We start from the raw sequence: 15,115 nt of genomic DNA, 5'->3' as shown, positions 1-15,115 counted from the left end.
GCGATTATCTAATCAGCCAATCGTGTGCATAAAATCATGCAGATATGGGTCAGGAGCTTCAGTTAATGTTCACATCAACCATCAAAACGGGGAAAAATGTGATCTCAGTGATTTGGAGCGTGGCATGATTGTTGGTGCCAGACAGGCTGGTTTGAGTATTTCTGTAACTGCTGATCTCCAGGGATTTTCACACACAAGAGTCTCTAGAATTTACTCCGAATGGTGCCAAAAACAAAAAAAAAAGTGAGTGGCAGTTCTGTGGATGGAAACGCCTTGTTGATGAGAGAGGTCAACAGAGAATGGCCAGACTGGTTCAAACTGACAAAGTCTACGGTAACTCAGATAACCACTCTGTACAATTGTGGCGAGAAGAATATCATCTCAGGATGCTGTTCTAAGATCCAGGTTGGTGCTGTTTTTGTGGCACGAGGGGGACCTACACAATATTAGGCAGATGGTTTTAATGTTGTGGCTGATCGGTGTATATCTACATATATTTAAGTATGTATATACACACTGGCGGCCAAAAGTTTGGAATAATGTACAGATTTTGCTCTTATGAAAAGAAATTGGTACTTTTATTCACCAATGTGGCATCCAACTGATCACAATGTATAGTCAGGACATTAATAACATGAAAAATTGCTATTTGAAAAAAATGTTCAGAACTTCTTAAACTACTTCAAAGAGTTCTCATAAAAAAATCCTCCACGTGCAGCAATGACATTTGCAAAAGTAATGTTTGTGAGTCTAACATTTATATTTCCTATTGACACACTAAAGCTGAAGATATAAATAACCATCTTAAGACAAATGCTTTTGCGAGACATCTTACTGTATGTGCACAGTACTGTATATGTATGGTCCTATGTACAATCATATACGCACATTAGAACTGTACCATTTCTCAATATTTTATATTTTTTGTATTTATTTATGTTCTATATTATTTTTCTCCCTTTTGGGATAACTGTGTTATGCACTGATGCCGATGAGCTGACTTTCATTTTTCACCCCACTGTTACTCTGCTACAGATGACAAGTCAAAGGAATGTGGGGCCATTGGTCTGTCATACAGTCCAAGAGCATAAACAGCCCACTGGTAAAGCCACCTGATCAATCAATATGCTGTAAACCAGCAGGACACAGTATTCACTATGATGTCATAATGATGTGATGAGATCCCACATAGGAATGAAACAGTGTGACATTCTGAAAGCAAGATTTCATGATTTAAATTAATCAGGTAGAGCCAAATAATGTTGACAATTAATAGTCTACTTGATTTTGTTTTTTCTTTTATTCCAAAAATTTTTGATGGCATTTTAATATTAGGTTTGTGTTGACATCTGTAGTGTCAACATCTACAGGCATTGCTTTTTTGCCGCAGTTTCACTTATAACTTTATGAAAAATAAATAGAACATCAAATCTCATACCATTACATAGAGGAGGTAATTATTTTAAAACAAGCCCACACACAATGTAATTGAATGCATAGATCATTAGAGAATCCACATAAAGCACAATGTGCACACCGCACATAATGTGCTATTTGGCTAAAAACACATTAGCTTTCCTGGATCAGATGACTTCATTGGAAATTATGTAGTATGTGGTCCAGCATCATGGAGTGCTAAACCAGTTGTATTAGGATTCAGATCGCTGCAATTAGAGGTGGAAGTCATCCAAATATGGGCAGAGAGGATCGTTCACTCTATTTACATATGGCCACCAGGAGATGGCGCCAAGTACATGACAGACTCAATGATGGCTCAAATGGCACAGAATGTACCTGAATGAGATCTCGTTACTCATGCCTGAATGCTTTGGAGAGAGAGCATACCTTTAGTCATTGTTGTGTTTGCATATGTATTTAGTTCTTATATACAATTATTATGATTTATTTTGTTTGGAGAAGCTTTTTGGACACTTGGATAAATTACTTTTGATTGCTTTGTCGTATCAACACAAAATTTTACTCAGTTACAGGTTTCATGATTGGGAACAAAACAAAAGCAGTTTTTCAGAGCTACCTTATTAACATCATGAGATATATAATGTCAAATCAGAAAAATCAGAAAAATAGTTAATTTCTTGCTCAGGTTTTTTTATGTGAATCTTCCACAGTTTCTTAGACTCAGAATCTATATCATTAAAAAAAAAAAAAATTTAAAAAAAGGTTAACATCACTGAATCAACCAGAAAACATATTTTACAGCAAAACTTATTTAAAGGGTTAGATCAAGTAGAAATGGCTCATTAAGACTGCAGGTTGCTACTTTTTACAGTGTTGTTAGGATAGCTAAATTATTTGCTATAGGAAGGAGAAAACACCTCCCATATCTTGTGTTGTTGACATCAAAGGATGTATGTCCAACCAAACTCTACAATATTTTGGTGTAGACTTGTCTGTTATCAGGCAAAATGGCAAATACTAATACAATATTTAGCCCACTGTTTCATGTTCCATTTGTTAAGCTTTTAAATTACACTTCTGCTGTTATAAAATGAACACATTTCCTATTCAGCCTATGTCGTGGGGATAATTAGACATTTTGTTGGCCTTGTGCAGTATGGTAGCCTAATATAAAATAGCCTAAATATAAAAATTACATTGACATTTTGTTACTTTTGTAGGCTATGATAAAGAATTGTGGGTTAGTGCTGGTACTGTGTTGGTTGCCACTTGATATCCAATGTAAAACTCAGAGTCCTGAAGCAAAGCTAGTAGAAACGCTGGTTTAGACAAATGAGAAGCATCCCTAAAGTGCTTCAAGGTGGAAAAAGTGACATGGGACGCGTTTAATGCCATGCCGGTGACATCATCTGTGCAGCGCGGCGTGACGTCACGATTGGACGGCGGCCCCGGCCAATCAGCGCTTGCTCCGCACACGCACAGATGGGAAGAGTTTTAAAAAGATTGGGAAAAGAAGTGCGATGTGACTCGAAGCATCCCACATGATCGGACAGTGGAACAAGAGAGTCCAAATCTAACATTACTCCTCTCCTTTCATTCAGAACATCCTTTTTAATAGCACAATGTCAACTCATTTCAAGAGCGGACCTGCGTTCGGACTGTCTGCGGAGGTCAAGAGTAAGGTAGGCGTGTGTTTGCTTTGATTGACAGCTGTCAAAGATGCGCGCAGCACGTGCGCGCGTGCAGTCAGAAATCTATATTATATATTAATATTTTTATGTTAAGTTGAATATATAGTGAATATTCAAGGTGTAGGCGTTTACATCAACACAAAATATATAAATAGTGTAAATATATACTTAAATTATAATTTATAATTAATATACAAGTAGCCTACATTCAACGAGTAAATCATAAAAATGTTTGGTAACATTGTACAATAAGGTTCTATTTGTTAACATTAGTAAATGCAAAAGGTATCATTAATAATATTTTTTTTTTTTATGTAAATGTATAATGTTCAATGTTAGTTCATAATGCATTAACTAATGTAAACATATACAACTTTTAATTTTAAAAATGTATTAGTAGGCCTGTGTCTTAAAATAAACATTTACCTAGATTAATAAACGTGCTAGTAACACTTTACAATAAGGTTGTATTCCGTTACTTTTAAAATGTATTCCACTACAGATTACAGATTACATGTTGTAAAATGTAATTTGTAATGTATTCTGTTAGATTACTACAGGTCAGAAACATAATCTAAATACTTTGGATTAGTTCTTAAGCACAGGAAGATTTATTTATTTATTTATTTTATTTTTTTTTTTTACTATAAACAAGGAAATAACAACAGAATAAAATATATATATATGTACATTAAAAAATAAATTCTCAAAAAAAAAAATAAAAAAAATAAAGCCTAAATATCTTATGCAGCGTTGCTTCTAAAACAAAATAAAGTCAATTAAAAAAACATTTAGGGAAAAAAAAAGTACATTTGTTTTTGTTTTGTTTTTAGCAGGAAAACAATACAAAAATTCTAATCAAGAATAAGATTTTTACAATACATCTTTGCCCTAATATCAAAGGTCTTACTAGAGAAAAGAAATATATGTTCTAACATGGATTTCACTGATAGAAAAACATAATCGTGTCTGGTAACCGGTGCATTTAAAAGGTCTAGAAATAGCACTTTAGCTTAGCATAAAGCTAAGTGTTCACATGACAATCTACACAAGCTTTCTGCTACTCCAAACTTACTTTAAAACCCCACAAGGGCGCACACAACAACATCTTTTTCTGATCGTCTGTGGATTCTCTCTATTAAGCTCCCAAAGAGAAAGTTCCTCAATGACGTCATATCCACCTTTTCACTCATAACAGAGTGAAAGTGCTGTTTAAATGTTACACATCATAAGAAAGTGTTTCACCGCTGCTCAAACACACCTCGAATCACATCATTTAGATGGATAAATGATTTCCAACTGAACAGACGAAATATTCAATGAAAAAAAGGGAATAAAATGCAAAATACTTTCTGAAAGTAACTGTATTCTGATTACCAACAATTTAATTTGTAACTGTAATGGAATAGAGTGACATATGTAATCCTGTTACATGTAATCCATTACTCCCTAACCCATTCCGTTGTTAACATGAAGTAATAATGGGCAAAACTGTTTCAGTACAGTAGACCTTTTTTATTAGACATTAACTAAGTTAAACCAATGCTGTAAACACACTTCATATTGTTCATTGTTAGTTCATGATATCTAATGCAATTACTAATTTATTCATGTTAACAAATAGAACTTTATTGTAAAGTGTTACCAAAGTGCTGTAAAAGAATTGTTCATTGTTAGTTCATGTTAACTAATGTAGTTTACTAATGTTAACAGGTACAACCTAATTGTAAAGTGTTACCAAATCTATAATGAGCAATAATAAAGTGTACAATTTGCCATTAATATTTCAGATACAGTAGGCCTCTACAGAGTGTAGTTTTAAAGATGACATAATAAAGATTATATTGGTCTAAACAAAGTTAGGTATGATTAGATTTTTATCAAAGCATGTGCAATATTATTGCATTGTTGAGATCACACTTCCTGATCACCACACATTTCTATATTTTCCCATCTGAAAAAGTCTCACATCCCTTAGTTTCAGATGACATTTCACTTGTCATTGGTATTATGTGAGCTGTATCATCCTGAGCAGTAGGTATGTGACTTTTGGTCCCCTTATAAGGAAGTATCGTGCTCGCTCACAATATCCAGGGAGAGCAGCTTGTTGTAAACAGTTTAGAATAAGGAGGAGCATTGTTGAACATCCCACCCTGAGAGAGACACTGATGCATGTAGATCTTCAATGTGGACATCAACTAATCATTTGTAGTCATTTCGAACAGTACAGATACAGAAAGGACATTTTGTAGTAATGGCACCAAATAGCATGTTTCTAGTTTTAAATATTAAAATGTTCTCTCATATTGTTCTGATTAAAGACTTCATACTCAAATCTGGGAGTAATAAACAAAGTAAGCACTAAAAATAAATGTGAATGCACCACATGCAGGTATTTTTAGCATAACCAGGGGTATAAAGGAATGTTATCAAGGCCTGTGTGACGGAATTCCTGCTGTAAGAATCCGATGTTGGCTTGGACTTCCACTGAGGTCTGATCCAGATGTCCAGAATGAGACAAAAACAATAAATCAGGCCCTTGAGCAGAATTCCTTGGAAGGCCATGAGTGCTGTCGGTCTTAGCATTCTTTTATTGGACATATTTAGCATGTGCTAAGTACATCACTTTCAGAGAGCCAACAGGAGTAAGAAAAAGTAATGGAGAGAATTAAAAAATCTGAATAAATGATTGATCTGACAATACAACACCAGTTGTGGGTGGAGAAATGGAAGAGAGAGAGTGAGGGCAAGGTTTGTTTGGTTACCACACCAGCACACCAAACTTGGGAGAAAACAATTTCTCTCTCTCTCTTCCTTTTTTCTGTCTTGTTCTTCCTTTATTAGAAATATACTTCAGGAGTGAAAGATTACAATCTACTATGTTGCCGTTAAAAGTAAATATTTTGCCAATAGTGAAATGCAATGATGGAGACAATATCCAAGTTTTGCATGCAGGAATGTCGCCAGCTCACTCAGCCCCAGCCAAAAGTGTTCATTCCGTTTGTTTGAAGAATAGAGATAAAGGGAAACATTATAACCAAATTATGGACATGCAAAAGTCTGTTTTATATCTTTGATAGGTAATACAATGTTTGATTGCTTGAACAACATCTATTTGTTTTAATCACTCATCTTTCAACTACTATTCAGATCTAGATTATATTAAATTAAAGTTCTGGGTTCAATACAAGTTAAGCTCAATCGACAGCATTTGTGGCATAATTTTGATTACCACAAAAAATAATTTCGACTTGTCCCTCGTTCATACAGTGAGGCACTTACAATGGAAGGGCCAATTTGTAAACATTAAAATACACACTGTTTCGAAAGTATAGCCACAAGACTTAAACAATACATGTGTTAACATGATATTAGTGTGAAAAATTGCTTACTACCCTTTTCTGTGTAAAGTTATATACAATATCACAACTTTGTTGTCATGACAATGTAATGCTGAAAACCCTGTAATCTTGTAAACACTGTAACACCAGTAAATCCCTCATTTTATTACACTGAAATAATGTTAACATGTATAATGTTTACGTCTTATGGCTATACTTACATGTTTTATGTTTATGGACTGGCCCCATTCACTTCCATTAAAGTGTATAATTTTTGCTTTTTTTTTTTGAGTCGAAATTATATCTTATGGTAATCAACATTATGCTACAAATTGTGCTGATTGAACTTCAAGGGATAGTTCACCCATAAATTAAAATTCTTTCATCATTTACTCACACTCATGCCATCCCAGATGTGTTTGACTTTCTTTCTTCTGCTGAACACAAATGAAGATTTTTAGAAGAATATTTCAGCTCTGTAGGTCCATACAATGAAAGTGAATGGTGACCACAACTTTGAAGGTCCAGAAAGCACATAAAGGCAGTATAAAAGTAATCCATACGACTCAATTGGTTAAATACATGTCTTCAGAAGTGATATGACAGGTGTGGGTGAGAAACAGATCAAAATTCAAAAGTCAAAATTCCTTTTTTACTATAGATTCTACTCCCTGTCCAGTAGGTGGCAATATGCACAAAGAATGTGAATAGCCAATCGCAAAAGAAGAAGAATGTGGAAGTGAATGTTGAGATTCTGTTTCTGTTTTTCACTCACACCTATTGGATCACTTCTAAAGACATGGATTTAACCACTGGAGTCTTATGGATTACTTTTATGCTGCCTTTATGCGCTTTTTTTGAGCTTCAAAGGTCTGGTCACCATTCACTTGCATTGTATGGACCTACAGAGCTGAAATATCCTCCAAAAAATCTTTATTTGTGTTCAGCAGAAGAAAGAAAGTCATACACATCTGGGATGGCATGAGGGCGAGTAAATGATGAGAGAATTTTCATTTTTGGGTGAACTATTCCTTTAATCTTTGCTTTTTTTAAATGTATGAGGGATGAGTCTAAATTATTTATTGTGGTAATCAACATTATGCCACAAATTGTGTTGATTGAGCTTAACATGTTTTTAACCTGGAATATTCCTTTTAATTCAGTTGTTTATTAGGCTGTAACACTGTTACAAATTAGATGGATATGATACAGTAGTGATGCTTTGACCTTTTGACCTCCAGCTGGCCCACAAGTATGACCTTCAAAAGGAGGAGGAGTTAAGAATGTGGATCCATGAGGTCACAGGCCACAAACTCCCCGAGAACTTCATGGAGGGACTGAAAGACGGAATCATCCTCTGCGAGTGAGTCATTCACTGATTCAAACTATTAAAAAGGTGTATTTAAGGTAAACAGTGGCCTCAAAGAGTATTTAAACACTTAAAGGGATAGTTCACTCAAAAATGAAAATGTTCTCATCATTTACTCACCCTCATGCCATCTCAGATGTGTACGACTTTCTTTCTTCTACTGAACACAAACAAAGATTATAGAAGAATATCTCAGCTTTGTAGGTCCATTGCAATGCAAGTCAACAGGGTCTAAAATTTTGAAGCTCCAAAAAACACATAAAGGCAGTATAAAAGTAATCCATATGACTCCAGTGGTTAAATCCATGTCTTCAGAAGTTATATGATAGGTGTGGGTGAGAAACAGATCAAAATTTAAGTCCTTTTTTACTATAAATTCTCCTCCCTGTCAGTAGGTGGCGATATACACGAACAATGCGAATCGCCAAAAACAATAGAAGAACTCTTAAGAGAGAAGAGTGCTTAGGAGGGCTGTTTGAAAGTAGAGATTTATAGTTTTAAAAAAAATCCTTTAAGCCACACTTTATTGCATAAGACTACCAAATATCAAACTAAGTGGCATCTGTAAACAAATGACTGAGCCATTTTTTAATGACCTGTAATGTAGCACGTACTTTCAATCATTCTTACACTTTGTGAACAGGCTGATCAACACCCTTCAGCCTGGCTCTGTGAAAAGGATCAACAACTCTCCTCAAAACTGGCATCAGGTGAGTGAAAATATCACATTCTCAAATATAGATTTAAGAATGTATTGCTGACAATGAGTAACAAATCTGTTCTAACAATACAGGAAATTCTTACAAACCTTGTATTTCTTCAGTATTTATGCTCTGGTTGAAGTTAAACAATCCTTTTAGGCAAACCACTCTAACTCCACATATAAACCAAAGTCATATTTACACCCTGACCGACTAAAGCCCTGTCATTTAGTTTGGCATAGAGGATGAGAACAAAGTGTTTGTAGCAAAGCACTTCTCAGGCTTTAAGTATAGAATTACACAAACATATTGGCATTGAACGTATCAAGATTTTTAGTTTTCCATTTTCAGAGAGAACACAATTTATGGAGTTCTGTTCTTGGGAGTTTTCTATTTGACAGTAAAAATACAGTACTTGTATTTTATACTTGTACTGAATGCATCGCTGATCATCTGTTTCGGATATGGACAGGATCTCTGTTGCTGCACAATTGGTTTGGATTTGATTTTGTTTGCTTACAGTTATGTAGATTTTGACAAATCACAGTCAACATGACTTTCTTGGTTTGGTCTTGTGTTTTGCAGCTGGAAAACATTGGTAATTTTGTCCGAGCGATTCAAGAGTACGGAATGAAGCCACATGATATATTCGAGGCCAATGACCTGTTTGAGAACGTCAACCACACTCAGGTCCAGTGCACACTTATTACGCTGGCTGGGATGGTGAGTCAATCATAATGCATTTTAACCAAACTGTTTGTAGAGAATCACGTTACTATACCAACAAAATCATTTTTATGTGGCTCATTGTATGTATCACGGCAGTTTCCTGGTGAAATGAACACTAGAGGCGCAACAACAATAATTACTTTTATTCACTTTAACACAAATTGAGTAAAACGGCAGATTATCAGTTCAAAAACACTTTTCACCCTGTGCCCTTTCTATCTTATTACATCTAAATACTTTTAACATAGCACAAGGCTTGTAAGGCGATTCGTTTTAATGTTTGCATTACATAAACAACTACATTTACGAGCTTCTTCAAGTGTGATCAAATTGTGCAGTAGCTCAACTGAGAGAGCGTTGCACCTGCGATGCAAAGGACCGGTGTATGAGTCCTGAAGAGCATGCGAGTTCAAATAAGAGTAGAAAATGTCATTTGCTTTAATGACACTATTGGTTAGGTTTAAGGTTTAGGGTAGGGAGGTAGGTAGGTTTTGTTGATTTAATACTCGATGGAGTATGAACCCTAAAAACGTAATCTGTTTGGGAGAAAATTTAACTCGCTTATAATGCCACACAGTGGACATTTCACCTCAGAACCGCCGCGATACGCGTAATGAACCACGTAATGTCATTTTTGCAAAAATGTCACCATGATCACGACATTTTTATTAGATCAGGCAGCTTTTAACACAGCAAGGACTTACTTACGGCTAAAAATTAAAGCTTAGTCTAGAACTATTCCTTCTGCTTATCTGGCTTTTTGCAATATTCTCACCTTTTTCTCTAATATCAAAAGTTCTTAACCACACTGTGAGAACAAGATGCCTTAAAACAAAATGTGGCTTATGACCTGTATGGTCCAAAATTATAATTTGGTTTGGTATGTTTAAACTATTATAAGCAATTTGTGCATGTTTGTTTTATGAGCTCCTATACAATCTTTTATATTTTATGCATGCATTATATTTTAAATCCAGGCTAAATCTAAAGGTTTCCACAGTAAATACGACATCGGAGTGAAATATGCTGAGAAACAACAGCGCAAATTTGCCCCTGAGAAACTAAAGGAAGGACGAAACATAATTGGTCTGCAGGTAAGTGCTGTTCCTTACTGCATGGCCATTTCTTTCTACACAGAAAGAAAACAAAGAAGAATCTTTGATTTAGCTGAAGAAGTTTTGATGGCTTCGATAAGAGTGTTTTATGAATTGTTTGAAGTTCTTTTAAAATCAGACCTGTTACTAAAATGTTATGTCAAAATCCTTATCATCTGTCACATTACACCCTGGAAATTTAAATAAATTCAGTCTAAACTTTCCCAGCTATATTTACACATTATAACTTTCAACATCAGAGTGAAAATAACATGTAAAAAATTCTGAACAATTCTTAAAAATTAATTTGTAAAACACATAGTTTGGATAAGTGATCAGCCCTCTAAGAGTAACCATAACAAACTTGTTCAAGTGCAACCAAGCACATTTCAGATCACATACCTGGCTAATTGGCCCCAACCTGAAATCAACTGTAGTGGTTTTGATTACTTCAGAATAAAACCGTCTGTTCCATGAGGAATCCATTACAAGTATTGCATGGTAATGAATTCTAGAATTCACCATGGTTGGAAAGGTGCTTTCAAAAGGGCTCCGTGATAAAATTGTGCAAAGGCACAGGTTAGGAGAAGAGTAGAAAAAGATTTCAAAGACTTTAACTATCCCTCTCAGTACTGTTCAGAGCATTATTAAAAAGTGGAAAGTGCATGGCACCCCCAAAACCTTGCCTAGATCGTGCCATCCTTCCAAACTGGATGTTTGTGTGAGGAGGATATTGATCAGGGAAACTACTGAGAGGCCAAAGGCAACTTTGAAGGATTTACAAGCACTTATACAGGTGCATCTCAATAAATTAGAATGTTGTGGAAAAGTTCATTTATTTCAGTAATTCAACTCAAATTGTGAAACTCATGTATTAAATAAATTCAATGCACACAGACTGAAGTAGTTTAAGTCTTTGGTTCTTTTAATTGTGATGATTTTGGCTCACATTTAACAAAAACCCACCAATTCACTATCTCAAAAAATTAGAATATGGTGACATGCCAATCAGCTAATCAACTCAAAACACCTGCAAATATTTCCTGAGCCTTCAAAATGGTCTCTCAGTTTGGTTCACTAGGCTACACAATCATGGGGAAGACTGCTGATCTGACAGTTGTCCAGAAGACAATCATTGACACCCTTCACAAGGAGGGTAAGCCACAAACATTCATTGCCAAAGAAGCTGGCTGTTCACAGAGTGCTGTATCCAAGCATGTTAACAGAAAGTTGTGTGGAAGAAAAAGATGCACAACCAACCGAGAGAACTGCAGCCTTATGAGGATTGTCAAGCAAAATTGATTCAAGAATTTGGGTGAACTTCACAAGGAATGGACTGAGGCTGGGGTCAAGGCATCAAGAGCCACCACACACAGACGTGTCAAGGAATTTGGCTACAGTTGTCGTATTCCTCTTGTTAAGCCACTCCTGAACCACAGACAACGTCAGAGGCGTCTTACCTGGGCTAAGGAGAAGAAGAACTGGACTGTTGCCCAGTGGTCCAAAGTCCTCTTTTCAGATGAGAGCAAGTTTTGTATTTCATTTGGAAACCAAGGTCCTAGAGTCTGGAGGAAGGGTGGAGAAGCTCATAGCCCAAGTTGCTTGAAGTCCAGTGTTAAGTTTCCACAGTCTGTGATGATTTGGGGTGCAATGTCATCTGCTGGTGTTGGTCCATTGTGTTTTTTGAAAACCAGTCACTGCACCCGTTTACCAAGAAATTCTGGAGCACTTCATGCTTCCTTCTGCTGACCAGCTTTTTAAAGATGCTGATTTCATTTTCCATCAGGATTTGGCACCTGCCCACACTGCCAAAAGCACCAAAAGTTGGTTAAATGACCATGGTGTTGGTGTGCTTGTCTGGCCAGCAAACTCACCAGACCTGATCCCCATAGAGAATCTATGGGGTATTGTCAAGATGAAAATGAGAAACAAGAGACCAAAAAATGCAGATGAACTGAAGGCCACTGTCAAAGAAACCTGGGCTTCCATACCACCTCAGCAGTGCCACAAACTGATCACCTCCATGCCACGCTGAACTGAATCAGTAATTAAAGCAAAAGGAGCCCCTACCAAGTATTGAGTACATATACAGTAAATGAACATACTTTCCAGAAGGCCAACAATTCACTAAAAATGTATGTGAATACTTATGATGTATTCTAATTTTTTGAGATAGTGAATTGGTGGGTTTTTGTTAAATGTGAGCCAAAATCATCACAATTAAAAGAACCAAAGACTTAAACTACTTCAGTCTGTGTGCATTGAATTTATTTAATACACGAGTTTCACAATTTGAGTTGAATTACTGAAATAAATGAACTTTTCCACGACATTCTAATTTATTGAGATGCACCTGTAGCTGAAATTGATCAGTCTGATCAGTTCTTGATGAAAATTTGTGGCCTTTGGCAGGTGGTTCACCTTTCAGCATGACAATGACCCTAAACACACCACACACAAAAAACACAGTGGCATAAGGATAGGAAGGTCAAAGTCCTTGAGTGGCCAAGTCAGAGCCCGGAACTAAATCCAGTAGAAAACCTGTGGATGGACTTGAAGAAAGCAGTCCATCGCCATTTCAGCTGTAAGACAAAAAGTGACCATTCAACTATTTATATTTTTTACTGTTGATTATTTCGTCACATGTGTATTTTTAGATGGGAACCAATAAGTTTGCCAGTCAAAAGGGAATGACATCATATGGCACACGCCGACACCTCTATGATCCCAAGACAGGGATGGAAAATCCTCTGGACCAATCAACAATCAGCCTGCAGATGGGCACCAACAAAGGAGCCAATCAGGTACTTTAAAAGAGCTAAAATGAAGAACATTACACAGTTTTACACATACGTTCATACACTTTCACTTTTACTCTCAGGTTTTCCATCACACTGTTGATGGTATTACCAACATGCCCAAGAAGTCTCTTTCTTTTTTTGCCCCATAGTCTGGCATGACGGCCCCAGGCACCAAGCGGCAGATCTTCGATAAGAAGCTGGACATGGAGATGTGCGACACCTCTACTGTCTCGCTGCAGATGGGCACCAACAAGGTGGCGTCCCAGACTGGCATGACGGTGTACGGGCTGCCCCGCCAAGTGTATGACAGGAAGTACTGCTCCAGTCCTAATGACCTCATCGACAATGGGCAGGACTCAGAGATGGATGGATATCAGTATTCCGACTAAGAGGAATAGACAGCTGCCACTGCACTGCTTTTTAAAAAATATTCACCTGCACTATTTCTGATATTCCAAATTTATGGTGACCAATAGGATCAGCTTGAACTGTTTTACCAACATCACTGCCACCAATCAAAGCGGAATACTTCCGTGACTGACCGTTCGTAGAAAAATAGGAGGAAAATGTGAGGAATTTCAGGCAATTTTGCTTTTTGTTTTGAAACACATGCTCTTTTAGCTTCACTTATATAGTTTTACTTCTTTGAGTGTGCCATTTTCCTATGACTTCAAATGTTTGGTCCAATTTTCTTGTGTATAAAAAACTTTTCAAATGAGATTTTTCTTTATGATGCCTCATAATTTTATATAATTTAAGTGGATTTGGTCACGCCAGCAGCTGTTATGGTGCATAGGGTCTGATCTGTTCAATGAAGCTCTTTTGATTGGATGAGGAAGTCCACAGAAGACACCAGTGCTACTGCCCAATCAAATCAAAAGATTCTTAAAGAAGAACTGCCTTAATGAACTTTACTGTGTCTGTCTGATTTTAACAAAGTTTCCGTTATTTCAGTGAGTTACTCCCTTGGTTTTTCATGTCGTGAAGTGATTCAACCAAGGAGGACACTGGAACAACATCTGTATCAAATAATGAGCGTGTTTACTTGCACGTTCTTACACAGATTTTGCTTACTAAGCCGACAACGAATTTGCTTAAGGAAACGCATTAACCAGCTTTCCTTTATCGGTGTACTGTCATAAACCACTTAAGAATGAATCGATCGACACAGAGTGTGTTTACATGTACGTTCTTATACCGATTATGCTTAATAAGCCAACAACGTGTGCAGTCATGCAAACGCAATAAATAGCTTTTATTGATCGGTATTAAGTCATAAACAGCTTAAGAATAAACCAGTCGACATAGAGCACGTGTACATGCACACCAATATGCTGATAACTCCCAAAAATGTGCTTATTTAAAAATCCGACAAAGCAAGAAATCAGCGTTTACATGACATTTGAAATAATCGCGTTATTCTCTGCTTTTGAAGTCAAACTGTGAAGAGGCATACGCACAACACTTGCGCACATTGGATGAGCCGGTAAGAACACCGGTAAAGGTGTTTACATGCAACGCAAAAATAGCGTAATGGGTAAAAATGTACCCTTGTCGATTGGTTTATTCTTGCCGTTTATCGCGTTTACATGACTACACACATTGTTGGCTTATTAAGCATAATTGCTGTAGGAATGTGCATGTAAACATGCTCACCGTTAGATGTTTGCCAATAACCGTGATTTCACATTGCATGTAAACACTTTTACCGCCGTTCCAGTGTACGCAAGTGTTGTGCACATGCCTCTTCGCGGTTTGACGTCAAAAGCAGAAAACCCCTAAATTATTTCAAATATCATGTAAACGCTTTGTCGAATTTTTATGATTTTTGATGATGATTTTTGGGAGTTATCGGCGAATTTGGCGTGCATGTAACAGACTCCATGAGCGCTTTTACATGCGCACCAATACGCCGATTACCAAAAATCTGATATCTGAACAAAAATCCGAAAACCGCGTTTGTAATCAGG

General features: G+C 36.5%; 1 protein-coding gene across 1 annotated transcript; it reads left to right on the top strand.

Moving 5' to 3' along the window:
- The first annotated feature begins 2,933 nt into the window (after positions 1-2,933).
- Positions 2,934-13,865, top strand: cnn1b (calponin 1, basic, smooth muscle, b). Its single transcript, XM_051716704.1, has 7 exons — positions 2,934-3,101; positions 7,693-7,814; positions 8,464-8,530; positions 9,107-9,244; positions 10,228-10,344; positions 13,002-13,148; positions 13,295-13,865. Exons 1-7 carry the CDS (start codon positions 3,042-3,044, stop codon positions 13,532-13,534), a joined length of 891 nt encoding a protein of 296 aa, XP_051572664.1. The 5' UTR covers positions 2,934-3,041; the 3' UTR covers positions 13,535-13,865.
- Positions 13,866-15,115: the final 1,250 nt, after the last annotated feature.

Source organism: Myxocyprinus asiaticus, chromosome 14, assembly GCF_019703515.2.
Source record: "Myxocyprinus asiaticus isolate MX2 ecotype Aquarium Trade chromosome 14, UBuf_Myxa_2, whole genome shotgun sequence".
NCBI classification, from domain to species: Eukaryota; Metazoa; Chordata; class Actinopteri; order Cypriniformes; family Catostomidae; genus Myxocyprinus; species Myxocyprinus asiaticus.
Note: the sequence above shows the minus strand (reverse complement) of the source record. Positions and strands in the feature narration are given on the sequence as shown.